The 13,058-nt window shown below is 45.2% G+C and overlaps 4 protein-coding genes across 4 annotated transcripts in view; 3 read left to right on the top strand and 1 right to left on the bottom strand.

The window, feature by feature from the left end:
- InR (Insulin-like receptor) overlaps positions 1–5,004 on the top strand; it is a 44,167-nt gene extending 39,163 nt beyond the window's left edge. The window contains exons 13-15 of the mRNA XM_043212278.2: positions 14–649; positions 708–1,012; positions 1,078–5,004. Coding sequence (XP_043068213.2) covers positions 14–649; positions 708–1,012; positions 1,078–3,615 — 3,479 coding nt within the window. The 3' untranslated portion in view covers positions 3,616–5,004. The remainder of the gene's footprint in view (positions 1–13; positions 650–707; positions 1,013–1,077) is intronic.
- A 1,825-nt stretch (positions 5,005–6,829) lies between these two features.
- sll (adenosine 3'-phospho 5'-phosphosulfate transporter 1) lies at positions 6,830–9,221 on the top strand. The gene is made up of 5 exons (XM_017247223.3): positions 6,830–7,161; positions 7,241–7,435; positions 7,500–8,556; positions 8,618–8,743; positions 8,817–9,221. Exons 2-5 carry the CDS (start codon positions 7,395–7,397, stop codon positions 8,985–8,987), a joined length of 1,395 nt encoding a protein of 464 aa, XP_017102712.2. The 5' UTR covers positions 6,830–7,161; positions 7,241–7,394; the 3' UTR covers positions 8,988–9,221.
- Positions 9,222–10,009: 788 nt separating this feature from the next.
- Positions 10,010–11,479, top strand: LOC108129464 (uncharacterized). The gene is made up of 2 exons (XM_017247441.3): positions 10,010–11,274; positions 11,339–11,479. The coding sequence occupies exons 1-2, from the start codon at positions 10,498–10,500 to the stop codon at positions 11,477–11,479; spliced, it is 918 nt and encodes a 305-aa protein (XP_017102930.2). The 5' UTR covers positions 10,010–10,497.
- Positions 11,480–11,835: 356 nt separating this feature from the next.
- Edg91 (Ecdysone-dependent gene 91) lies at positions 11,836–12,559 on the bottom strand. The gene is made up of 2 exons (XM_017247427.3): positions 12,456–12,559; positions 11,836–12,393 (listed from the first exon to the last, which is right to left on the bottom strand). Exons 1-2 carry the CDS (start codon positions 12,477–12,479, stop codon positions 11,956–11,958), a joined length of 462 nt encoding a protein of 153 aa, XP_017102916.2. The 5' UTR covers positions 12,480–12,559; the 3' UTR covers positions 11,836–11,955.
- Positions 12,560–13,058: the final 499 nt, after the last annotated feature.

Raw genomic sequence — 13,058 nt, forward strand, 5'->3', positions numbered from 1 at the left:
CTCCTGTCCACAGCCATTACCAAGTACACGGATGACGACCCGAAACCAAAGCCTGCTCTGCCGGAGAAAGTCCTGGACCCCGATAATGCCAAGTGCGACTGTGAGAACAAGCGCAAGGGCGGCGGCGGCGGCGCCCAGGAGTACGACGACCGGAAGATTCATGTGGGCATTGAGTTCGAGAATGCCTTGCAGAACTTCATATATGTATCGAAATCCAAATCGTCCGAAAAGAGAGCACCCAAGGGTTCTGTGTCGGACATGGCGGCCCTAGAGTCCAATGCCATCGGTGGCAACGATAAGGCCGCTCGTCGGAAAAGGGAGATCGACCTGGAGCTGGAGGACGAGATGATGGATGTGCACAGCAGTTTCCTGCTCCGGCATGTGCGCTCCACGCGAAAGAAATTCTTCCCGACGGACACCAAGAAGGCCCACAACGAGACTACCAAGTTGTCGGCTAACAAGAACTTCTACGAGGTCTTCGTGGGAAAGGTTCCGGCCAATCAGACGTCCTTCACGTTCCAAAAGCTCCATCACTTCACCCAGTACGAGATCTATGTGTATGCCTGCCGCAAGGAGACTACGGAGAAGAACGATTCCGAAGCGCTCTGCAGTCACGCCAATGAAATCTACTGGAAGACCAAGAAGAAGGGTAAGTTCTCGCACCATGAATATAGCTCCTGGATCTCTAAATGTGAATCCCATTCCAGATGACGCTGATACGGTAACGGATCTGAGGGTGGAACTGGGGAATGCCAACAATACGAGACCGGCGGTTAAGCTGTTTTGGAAGCCCCCCGCCGATCCCAATGGCCAGATAATCTCATACGACCTGGAGTACACACTGGTGGGTGAGACGCAGGTGCAGACGCAGTGCATCCCCGCCTCAGAATATGGCAATCTGACCGAGGGCTATGAACTGAAGCTGACCGAGGGCGAGTACAGGTTCCGGGTGCGGGCCAATACCTTCGCGGGATACGGAACGTACACAGGATTCGAGAACCAAGTGGTGCCGGTGAGTTGAAGATTATTTCGTGGTATTTTTGGGCAACTACTGACAGTCTTCGCTCTCCATTGCAGTCACCCCAAAGCTTTGTGAAGCATCTCATCTGGATACTGTGCCTCATTGTCGGAGTGGTGTGCATCGCCTTGGTGATCGCCCTGCGGTCGCTGCGCGCCAAGAAGAGTCCCAACGAACTGCACATCAACACGGAGGTGAATCCGTTCTACCACAGTATGCAGTACGTGCCCGACAGCTGGGAGGTGTCCCGCGAAAGCATAATCCAGCTGGCGCCGCTGGGCCAGGGATCCTTCGGTATGGTGTACGAGGGTATCCTCAAGTCGATTGAAGGCACCGATCGTGAGTGCGCCATTAAGACGGTGAACGAGCATGCCACGGATCGGGAGCGAAGCAACTTCCTCAGCGAGGCCAGTGTCATGAAGGAGTTCGACACCAATCATGTGGTGCGGCTGCTGGGCGTCTGTTCGCGTGGCCAGCCGGCGCTGGTGGTCATGGAGCTCATGAAGAAGGGCGATCTCAAGTCCTACCTGCGTGCCCATCGCCCCGAAGAGCGGGACGAGGCCATGATGACGTATCTCCAGCGTATCGGTGTTACGGGGAATGTCCAGCCGCCGACCTACGGAAGGATCTACCGGATGGCCATGGAGATTGCGGACGGCATGGCCTACTTGGCGGCCAAGAAGTTCGTGCATCGGGATCTTGCGGCAAGAAACTGCATGGTGGCCGATGATTTGACCGTGAAGATCGGTGACTTTGGAATGACGCGGGATGTCTACGAGACGGACTACTATCGCAAGGGCACCAAGGGCCTGCTGCCCGTGAGGTGGATGGCGCCGGAGAGCTTGCGAGATGGCGTCTACTCCAGTGCCAGTGATGTGTTCAGTTTCGGCGTGGTCCTGTGGGAGATGGCCACCTTGGCGGCGCAACCATATCAGGGATTGTCCAACGAGCAGGTCCTGCGCTTCGTCATCGATGGCGGGGTGATGGAGAGACCGGAAAACTGCCCCGACCTGCTGCATCGTCTGATGGAGCGGTGCTGGCGGCACAGATACTCGGCCCGGCCCAGTTTCATGGACATCATTGGCTACCTCGAGAACCACTGCACAGAATCGGACTTTAAGACGGTATCCTTCTACCACTCGCCGGCCGGGCAAGCGCACCGCGAAAAGGAGCAGAAGGAGCGCAGCCAAATGGATGCACTGGCGGCGGTGCCGATCGATCAGGATCAGCAGGACGGCGACCAGCAGGAAGATGCCACAACGCCGTTGCGGGTGGGCGACTTCCAGGACTTCAAGTCGAACATGGAGCACAACTCGTCCCTGGACCAGCCGGCCGAGAGTCCCATCGCCATGGTCAACGACAACTCGACGCACTCCCCCCCCTTCAGCCTCAACTCGAGATTCATTTCGAGCAGTACGCCCGACGGCCAGACTGTGATGCCCACCGCCTTCCAGAATCTTCCGGCCTCCCAGGGCGACGATGCGGCCCCGTACGTGCTACCCGATACCGACGCCTTGGGCGAGGAGCGGGCCTACGAGATCTATGACCCCAGTCCGGTGGGGTACGACTTGCCGACGAGCAGGAGTGGCAGTACTGGCGGTGCAGGAGGCAAGCTGAGTGGCGAGCAGAATCTGCTGCCGAAGAAGTACCGGCAGCCGGTGGTGGTCATGAGCAGCTCCGTGCCGGACGACGTGATAGGAGGTTCCTCGCTGCAACCATCCACCGCCTCGGCGGCCAGTTCCAATGCCAGCTCCAACACCGGCCGCTATCCCAGCCTGAAGAGGGTGGTGGCCGATACCTTTCGCAACAAGGCCAACATGTTGAACCGCCACCTGTTCAACCACAAGCGGACGGGCAGCAATGCCAGCCACAAGAGCAACGCCTCGAATGCCCCCAGCACCAGCAGCAACTCCAACCTGACCAGCTACCCGGTGGCCATGGGCAATTTGGGAACGATCGAGAGTGGCGGCAGTGGATCGGCGGGTAGCTATACTGGCACGCCTCGGTTTTACACGCCCATGGCTACGCCGGTGGGCGGAGGACTCGCCATCAGCGACAATCCCAACTACAAGTTGCTGGACGAGTCGATGGGCAGCGAACAGGCCACCGTCCTCACCACCAGCAGTCCCAATCCGAACTACGAAATGATGCATCCGACCGAGAGTCTGATCAGCGACAATCCCAACTATGTGGCCATGACTGAGCCCCCGGTGCAGATGGCGGGGGTGACCATCAGCCACAATCCCAACTACCAGCCCATGCAGGCGCCGCTGCACAACCGGCAGACCAGCTCCGACGAGGACAACGAAGACGAGGAAGAGGAGGAGGAGGACGACGAGGACGAGGACGTTCACGTGGAGAACATCAAGATGGAGCGAATGCCGCTGAGTCGTCCCGCATCCCAGAGGACGAACTACAGCCGAACTCCGGGATCGCGCAGCCGGAGCAGCAGCCAAACGAGACGGTCGCCGACGAATCCCAACTCCGGCCCCCAGGTGGGCGCCTCGGCCAACAACATCCGCAAGGAGAACTGGCTGCGGCAGACGAGTTCGGCGCGACCTCCGCCCCCGAACGGGTTCATCGGTCGGGAGGCGTAATCCCTGAGGGTCGACCACCAGCTGTAAATATATGGGGGATAGGGGATAAAGGGAGGCAAACAGAGGGTAGCAAACTTTTGCCTGTAAGCCAAGTTTTCCTATACCCATGCCTGCAACCTGGGGTGGCAAGTTCTGCATATTTAGGACGAGGAAGGACTCGTAGGATCGTTTCCATTAGGCAAGCACAAGGATTCAAAATCTATCAGTAGACCCCATTCAAAATACCGAAAGGTATTAATATTTTTTTTTTTTAGACAATTTTGATGTTCTCTTGTGGAAGAGTGTGTGGTTGCCTTTAACCATAATTTTAAAAACGAAATTCATAGAATTTCTCCGATTTAAGAAAACTAAATGAATTTAAGAAAATGAAAAATATAATTTTTAAGAACGATCCTATGGTTCAATCCAACCAAAAAAATGGAAAGCTAGCCACCCCAAGTGCGTTTTGTAAATACAATATATTGCCAATAGTTTCGATTAAGCCTATTTATGTTTACGTATTCGTTTAGTATTTACACATTTTTTGTTTGTTAAAAAAAAAATGAATTAGAGAGAAAGAGAGAGAGAGAGAGAAGGGAAAAGCAGTGAAAGCAGAAGAAAGCAGAAAAACAGAAAACGAGTAAACAAGTCCTACATGCAAATAACAAAAGTACAAAAGCCAACAACCAACCAACCTAAGTACCGTTTAAATAGACATACAATTCTACCAATTATAACTTATAAATCATACCTACTACGTACATACATACAAACATATATTAATTATGATAATTTTTAGTACCTACCAAATCGCAGAGAGCAGAGGCGAGTGGAAAACAATAGAAAGCAATACAGAAGAACCAGAAGAACGAAAGCAAGAGTTACAACTGTCTTCACTGAGTTTAAGGATACAAATTAATTTTAAACGCGTGACGCAATTTTTATTTCATATCTCTCGTATAGATTCTTCTCTTTTTAACAAAAACAAAAAAAAAAAAACGCTTAAATGTAATTAATTTATTTTTGACCCGCACCTGTATATAGGAATGGTAAACGATGAGAATTTGCATAGGGTATATACATAACTGCGACAAAAGGCAAAAGTTTGTTCAGCTCCTTGGGATAAGACTATATCTATAACTATATCCTGCATAAGGTGTATTCGTAGGATCAGATCAGGTCTATAGCTATACGACTATCAGCGTAAGCAGAGCGCAGCCAGCAAAGGAGAAAACTTTTGTTCTAATTTTGTTCTAAATTAATTTTCGTTGAAGCCAAGCTTCGGAAAAAGTTAAAAAAAAAAAAATAATTAGAAATGAAAAAACGATAAAGTAATTTGAAGAAAAAAGAACCGAGAGCTTAAGTAACTGATGCATCATAATTATTGTATACAATCTGCTGTCGTTTTTTTATACAAATTAATGCTATATACGATGAAGATAATGAAAAACCAGATAAATCCATAGACTCAAATACAACATTTTTCAACTAGACCTAATAATGATAATATCTGCCATACGCCATTAACTCAAATATGAACAAGAAACCGGACGGATTTTTTCTATTTAATTTAATTATTCAAATTAATAGTTCATAGTTAAAAACAATAGACAAATTCTATATCGATCCTATCCATAGATATATTTACACACACACACTTACACACACCTATTACACATAATTAAGAACTGAACGTGATATGTTTGCTGAGTGTACTATCCTGACAGTTCTAAGATATCCAACAGAAAAGCCCCAAACCCCATCCATCACACACAACAACAAAAACAACAACAACAACATTCTCTAAAAGTCCAATATAAAAAATAGTTCACTTTTTGTCAAGTGCAACCCATAAATAAATAATTAAAGTTAATCAGCAAACAGAAAAACAGTAACAGTAACAGTAAAACATTAAATTTAACGACAACAACAACTGCAACAAATGGAATTTTTAAACGAAAAACAACAACAAAAGTATTCGATATTTGCCTTCGCTCTTTATATTATTATATTTAACTACTATATACATACATAAATAATTAATTAATTACCAATTAATTAAATGAGAATGAGAATGGAGAACGAAAACGACACACATTGTAAGCATGTGCAAGGTTTTTTGTTTTTATTTTTATGCAAAGCGAAAACATGGAAACTAAATATTTAAATGAATTATACAAAACGCTTAGATTGTAATCATTGTAGGAATTAGTGAGGGAAAGTGAGGAATTAGTGAGAGAAATTATAAGGAGAAAGCCGGCTGCAGAAAGGCTTCAAATAATTAAAAAAAAAGGAAGAAAAAGAACTAGTGCTAATTATATAAACAAAACTGGGAAGCAAGCGATATTTACACTGAAAAAAAAATGAAAAAAAATACAAAACAAAAACAAAAAAGAAACACAAACGTAAAAAATTAAATTAACTATATAATACGCTAAATATATAACGAAATAGATATTGTACACAACACATGCACACAGATACCCATATACACACATTACATACATAACACATATATACACACACACACACTAAAAAGACTGAAAGATATAGTTCCTTTTGTTTTTATGTACATAATGAGGAAAAGAAAAAAGAGAAAAATTGTAACAAAAATTGTAAACTTAAAGCGATGATATAACGGAGTGGTCGTAAAAACAATTAATGGAATTATACATTAAACAAGTTAAATTAAATGAAATAAAAATTTATAAAATGAAGAAAGAAGCAGCAAAGCATTATGCAACATTATGTAACATGTAACATTTAGTAGTCGAATTAACTAAATTTTGTAACATAAAGTGGACATGTGAGCGCATTAGCGACAACGCCAAATATCAATTTATTATATAGCGATATATATCCAGGATCGTTTGGCCGTTCTTCGCTGCTTTAATGTACATAAATGCAAACATTTGAATAAACAGTACCATTTAAACAACTTATTGTAAACTAAATACCCATAAATATTGTAAACAAAACATAAAATGAGAAAAAAAAACAAGAAAAGCTTCAATATTTTTATTATTTCTAATTAAAGATAATTGTAAAAATAATGCTAAGTTAATTGTTTCCTGTTTGTTTAAGCAAAAAAAAAGTAATAAAATTAAAAAAAAGGAAATATAAATAAACTGCAACAACTATACGTAACAAAGTTTTGGAAAAAAAATAGGAAAGTTTTCTATTTACATGATAGGGTGGGGTGGGGTCTTTTCTTTAGGGTTTTGAAAAAAAAGTCAAATACACAATGGAATAATAATATAATTAGGAAAAATTTGAAATTTTATTCAAAAGCTTAAAAGTAACGGATGGAAATTTAATTGTGATGGGCAGCACTTCTAGTCAAAAATATATGGCAACTTTCTATAGCCTTGCCAGAAGGGTAAAAATCGAAATCGTTGAATGTTGTTGAATGTTTTGGGAGAATTCTTTTGTTTCTAACGCGATGAGCCACATTATTTGAGCAGCTTGGCTAAGACCCAGCCGGCTGCGTAGAGCCGGATAGACTATTCGGCCGAAACCGAATAAACCATTGTACATTTGGGGGCGATAGAGCTAGGAGCACATCTGGTAAGCGTTTGTAAACAAACTCCGACACATATGCTAATTTTGTGTGCCTGCTGTTTTGGGCCTATTATGCAAAAACTAGTTTCTGCGACGGTTGTTGAACTCTTGACACTTGACTGGCTGGCCGGCAAAAATATTGATAATCGCCCCGGGGCTCAATCAGAACCGAAACAGAATTCGTGGTGTCAGCACATTTGGTGGGAGCTCAGATAAACGGCGGCAACGAAACGAGTCACATGGAAGTGTCCAAAATGAGCGTGCCGGAGTTGGTTATATGGTGAGTTTTCCTATTAAATCCACGTGTGGGGTCATGCTAAACATCCTTTATATTCTATAAACAGCTCCTTCATTGTGGTCAGCCTGCTGGTCATACACTTCTTCTCGGATCTGCTGCGGGCATCTTTGGGAGGCCACTATAGCCAGGATGTGACCCTCTCCCATCTTGTTGAAGCCCAGAGCTCGGATTATGCCTGGTTGCTGAAGCTCCTGGTCAACTGCTTTGGCTACAGTTGCGTCTTTGTGCCAGGATATTTGATTTACAAATATGTGGCACGAACCAACTACCTGGAGAGGGGCAACAAGACGTGCTTGTACCGGGCCGTCAACATGTGCATCACTGGCAACTCCAGTTACGACCAATTGGAGCCGCTTGGCTCGTCCCCGGCAGACAAGGAACGACCTGCGGTGTCCACACCACCGAAGAGAACTAGCTCCCAGGAGGCAGTGCAGTTGATGTGGTGTTTTGGCGGCCTTATGGTGTCCTATCTCACGTGGGGTGTCCTGCAGGAAAAGATAATGACGCAGCACTATCTGAACTTTGCCGGCGAGAGTTCCAAGTTCAAGGACTCTCAGTTTCTGGTGTTCGCCAACCGACTGCTGGCCTTTCTGGTAGCTCTGGTGTATCTGCAGTGGCAGCCGTCGCCCGTCCGACACCGGGCACCTTTGTACAAGTACTCCTATGCCTCCTTCTCGAATATAATGAGTGCCTGGTTCCAGTACGAGGCCCTGAAGTTCGTCAACTTTCCCACTCAGGTGCTGGCCAAGTCCTGCAAGATAATCCCCGTGATGCTGATGGGTAAGATTATGTCCAAGGCCAAGTACGAGACGTACGAGTATGCCACGGCATTGCTCATCTCACTGGGCATGATCTTCTTCCTTGGCGGTTCCTCGGATAGCTCTAAAGCCAGCGGGGTGACCACTTTGACGGGAATCTTTCTGCTTTCCATGTACATGGTTTTCGATAGCTTCACTGCCAATTGGCAGGGATCGCTCTTTAAAAGCTATGGCATGACCTCGCTGCAGATGATGTGTGGCGTGAATCTCTTCTCGTCGATCTTTACCGGAGCATCGCTGTCCATGCAGGGCGGATTTATGGATTCCCTGGCCTTTGCCACGGAGGTATGTGCTTGAAATGTTTAACCCACCCGTCCTACCTCACTCAAACTTTGTTTATTTTCAGCATCCAAAGTTCGTGTTCGACATGGTTGTGCTCTCTATTTGCTCAGCGGTCGGCCAATTGTTTATCTATCACACAATTGATGTCTTCGGCCCAGTTGTGTTTACTATCATCATGACTCTGCGTCAGGTGAGTGGAATGTTTTTGGCAGTGTATTTACTCAACTGTGTTCTCACGAGGAATGTGTACTCTCCTTTCCCAGGCGGTGGCCATTATGCTCTCGTGCTTCATCTACCAGCACAGCATTTCGGTGCTGGGCTTCTTTGGCGTCTTGATCGTCTTCGTGGCGATATTCTTGAGGGTCTACTGCAATCAACGGATGAGGGCGCTGCGCAAACGGGCCGAGGCTAACAAACCCAAGATGGCAGTATAACACCAGACGGGGATTCAACTCGAATGCAACGCACAGACTTCCTAAATGCATAAAAATATATAAAAACCTTCTTCCAAAGCCAAATCAGAGGCAGCTTATCATCCCCTCACTCCCACTTTTGTACAGGTTTTGTTTCCTAGTGTTAGTCGTAAGTTGAATGTATACTTGTATCCTTAAATTGTAAGCCTAGACGCCTCACATGTGTGCTTAAATAAATATTTTATATAACAAAAATGCTTCGAAAGTTTCTTTCTTCTTATAAGATATCTTATATATGTGTCTATCTTATAAAACCGTCTTTTATATAATATTGTTTAAAATAAATTTAAAAGGTTTTTGTTATTTTAAGATCCGAACAACTAAACTGGCAACCGTTTAAGCTAAATTTTGTGACTAATCCATGTTTTTAGATAACAATATTTAGTTATTTTCTTGGTGATTTATTACTCATCATAGTACCCTAACGGAGGGTATTATATTTTGCTTATTATTGCTTAAATACGGTTTTCAAATTTTTAGAATTTTTCCAAGGGGTACCCTCATAAAATTGTGGTTTTTCCTTATTCCCCACTTTTGTCCCTTCCGATTGCTATAGCTCTGCCATTTGTATCCGATCAGGAAATAAAGTACCATTTTGTAATCAGGAAACCTAGAAGTAACTTTCCTCATTCAAAACGTCCCTTGCGATGGCCATAGCTCTGCCAATTTATATCCAATCGGAAAATAAAGATACAAAATAAAATATTTTATTTTTAAATTATATATTTTTTTATTTTATGGAGATTTTAGTTTAAAGTTGGCTTTCCCTTTCAGTTCAGTTTTTGTTATGTATTAACAATATATAAAAAGCTTTTTACTTTCAAGTAAGCAAGTAATAAACTAAGATGAATGTAATTTTTTTATTAAACTGTCACATAGTTTTTATAATATGAAACAATTTCTGACTTTGAGAAAAAGTTGATTAATGGTCGGTACATCCGTACTTCCCCTCCAATCCAATTAATTAGTCAGACTCCCAGGTTAAAACAAAATCGGTGCAGTAGCCACTAAGACCTATCAAGACATTGACCCACTTTCGGGTTACATTTTTGGCAGAAATGTGAGTTTTTGCTTTCGGTTCAGGTCAATGCACATGAGTTCCCCGAGTGTAACATGTATTTTTTCCCCCGGACTATTGTTGTGCCATGTGGGCGATTAGACTCCGATGATGATGATGGCGGTGGATTTGGGTGGGCGGCCCGAATTACCATATCACAACAATGATGCCCTGGAAAAATGCGAGGCAATAAAAAAGGGCGTTATGCAATCGCCGGTGTCTGGCTGCCTTCTAAGGGAATAGCAACCAATTTGCCAAATGCGAGTTGGCTGGTACATTTTGTTTTTGGCTTTTTGCACACCGGCCAAGGTGATAAGTTGGGGCGTACTCCGCATTAGAGGCATTAGTTAGTGCCCATCCCGCTGAGCGTGCAGAAGTCTTCCACCGGCAATCGAATCGAATCGCGTTTTCAACATGAAACTCTTCCTTTTGCTCCTTCTAGGAGCTTTGGGGTCCGTAATGGCCTATCCGCGAACCTACAGTTACGACTATCCCCGTCGCAGGGGCTACTCCTCCTCGTATTCGGGCAGCTCTTACAATTCCCTGACCAGTCGCAAGGCCAGGGAGGAGAGCACCACCAAGTCGGACAAGGAGAATGCCAAATTTGCGGGTGCCTCTAACCAGGAGTTGGATGAATCGAATGGAGATGAGCGCACCCTGCTGTTGAAGAAGAAACTGAAGCGGTTGGCGCGCCCATATCTGGGGGGTTATGGTGGATACGGCGGCTATGGAGGCTTCGGTGGATACGGGGGTTACGGTGGATATGGTGGTCCCTGCTCTCCTTTCGGTCGTGATGCCAAGGGAAGCCAAAAGGATCCCGACGAGCAGGGCAGGTTCCTGTTCGATGTGAATGTTTACAAAGTGTATCCTGGAGGATGTCGCGGCTATGGAGGCGGCGGTCTCGGTGGCCTTGGTGGCGGAGGCCTCCTATCGGATCCCGTGCCACAAGTGCCAGTTCCCGTTCCAGTGCCAGTGCGTCCGTATGCTCCTTTTGCCACTTGGCTGTCGCTGTTTGCTCCTGGAGTCCTGCAGGCTGCCACAGTGCCAGGTGTACCTCTAGCAGATCCCATTCGTCCAGCTCGTCCTGCGGGAGATGCGCAAAGCGATCCTGAGGTGGATCCAAACTATGCTCCGTTGCCTCCAGTACGCAGACCTGTCCCCAATCGGGTCTACTATGATTCTGCAGGAGCGGTAAGTTTTCTTTCTCAGAATTCTGAGAAATTTATAAAAATTTCCTAATAATATGTATTTTTAGCCTCCTGTGACACCTGCTCAATTAGTTGGAGGCGTTGCCACAACCGTTAACGGAATCATCCAACAGTTGACGGGACAGGTGCAGCCAGTTTATCAAACTGGAGTCTACAGGTCAAGAAGCCAGCGAAGCACTTATGGATAGGCATAATTCAACGAATTTAATGTATTTTAAGTAATATGGTTTTTGTGTAAATAATTAGATAATAATATAAGAACGACTTAAAAAAGGATATTTTTTGTTTATATTAAGTTCTCAAATAAGAAGAAATTTCCTCAAAAATTTTTAGTCTTTGACCACCCAGTAAGATTAAAGCTAGGAATTCCCAGCCTTCTCCAGGCAATGGATTAGTCATGCCCACACATAAATCTCGGATCTATGGTCATTAAATTTATGCACGTCGCGTCTGCTTCATTAAAGCCACAGTGAGAGAAGAGCCAAGGACAATGTTCCCCCTTCAGAAACCGGATTTAGGTGATCATAAATTGAGGGTATTGTTTCTGGTTTTGGAATCGTTTTTATTTTTTTTTATTTCGTTTATTTTACAATCTACAAAGTGCGGATCACAAGCACTTAACTTAACTAACCAGGTGGATCACAGGTGGGGCGAGGTAGAGATTCTACTTTCCAAAGAAACCATTGCCTCCATAGCCACCGTTGTAATATCCATTGGCGTACTGCGATTGGCTATAGTGGCCTCCGTAGGAACCACCCTGGTTGTAGTAGGATCCTCCACCAGGATAGAAGCCTCCGTGGTGGGGACGATGTCCAAAGCCGGAGTAACCGCCTCCGGGATAGTAGCCACCTCCAAAGCCACCACCGCCATAGCCTGGATAGCCAGAGTATCCACCATATCCTCCGGGATAGCCACTGGCATATCCGCCAGGGTAGCCACCTCCGCCAAATCCACTGTACAGGCCACCACCTACTCCAATTCCAGCACTCAGGCCCACACTGCCACCTAATCCTCCGCCGAGGAGGCCAAAGGTACGGCCCTCGGCCTTTACCGGCGCCGCCTGACCTTGACCTAGGGCAACAGCCATCAGAACAGCCAACAACTGAAGAAAACAAGTCCAATGAGCAAGTGCATCCACAGCGAAAATATCGTCTTTAAACTTACACAACTCGCACGAATCACTGCCATTCCGGTATTGAACGCTTCTTGTAGAAAACTAAATTGCAATTGTCGAGCGCCCGTGGCTTTTATACCGCCAAGCCAATCTGGCTAAGAAGCTTTAAGTACGCGCTCCGCATTGCCAAGTGATTCTACGCAAATTGCAGAACAAACAGACAGCGAAAGCGAAACCAGTTTGTGACGAAATCTCGGAATCCCCATCAGAGACAATATACATACTTATGTATTATCTCTGCTTCACTGGGCCTCAGAATGCCTTAATTTTTTCGGAGCTGCCCAAAAACTAAATTATCATTTTTTCGAGGGTTACCTTTAGTTGCCGGTCGATCGTGGTAGCTTGTGGAAAACCCAATAAAAATAATCACTGAAGCGATCGCTAACTACAATCACTCGGTTGATTTTCAAGATCACCAAGAAAGGCCGGAACTATGAAGATTACCCTTGTACCTTTTCGTAAATATTTGTTCATGGTGTAAAGTTACAGTATCAGATTATAAAGTTAACCCAGTTTAAAACTACCATCAACAAAGCCGTTCTTACTTCAGAGTATTTCCCATCGATGCAAACAACTAAACCCCCCCACCAAAC

This window comes from Drosophila bipectinata, chromosome 3R (assembly GCF_030179905.1).
Source record: "Drosophila bipectinata strain 14024-0381.07 chromosome 3R, DbipHiC1v2, whole genome shotgun sequence".
NCBI lineage: Eukaryota > Metazoa > Arthropoda > Insecta > Diptera > Drosophilidae > Drosophila > Drosophila bipectinata.

Coding starts and splice junctions, on each gene's coding strand:
- Edg91 (XM_017247427.3), bottom strand. CDS start 12,479: ATGGCAGTGATTCGTGCGAGTTGT. Junction 12,394..12,455: donor CAGTGATTCGTGCGAGTTGT/GTAAGTTTAAAG, acceptor TGTTTTCTTCAG/TTGTTGGCTGTTCTGATGGC.
- sll (XM_017247223.3), top strand. CDS start 7,395: ATGGAAGTGTCCAAAATGAGCGTGCCGGAGTTGGTTATATG. Junction 8,557..8,617: donor CCCTGGCCTTTGCCACGGAG/GTATGTGCTTGA, acceptor GTTTATTTTCAG/CATCCAAAGTTCGTGTTCGA. Junction 8,744..8,816: donor TCATCATGACTCTGCGTCAG/GTGAGTGGAATG, acceptor CTCCTTTCCCAG/GCGGTGGCCATTATGCTCTC.
- LOC108129464 (XM_017247441.3), top strand. CDS start 10,498: ATGAAACTCTTCCTTTTGCTCCTTCTAGGAGCTTTGGGGTCCGTAATG. Junction 11,275..11,338: donor ACTATGATTCTGCAGGAGCG/GTAAGTTTTCTT, acceptor ATGTATTTTTAG/CCTCCTGTGACACCTGCTCA.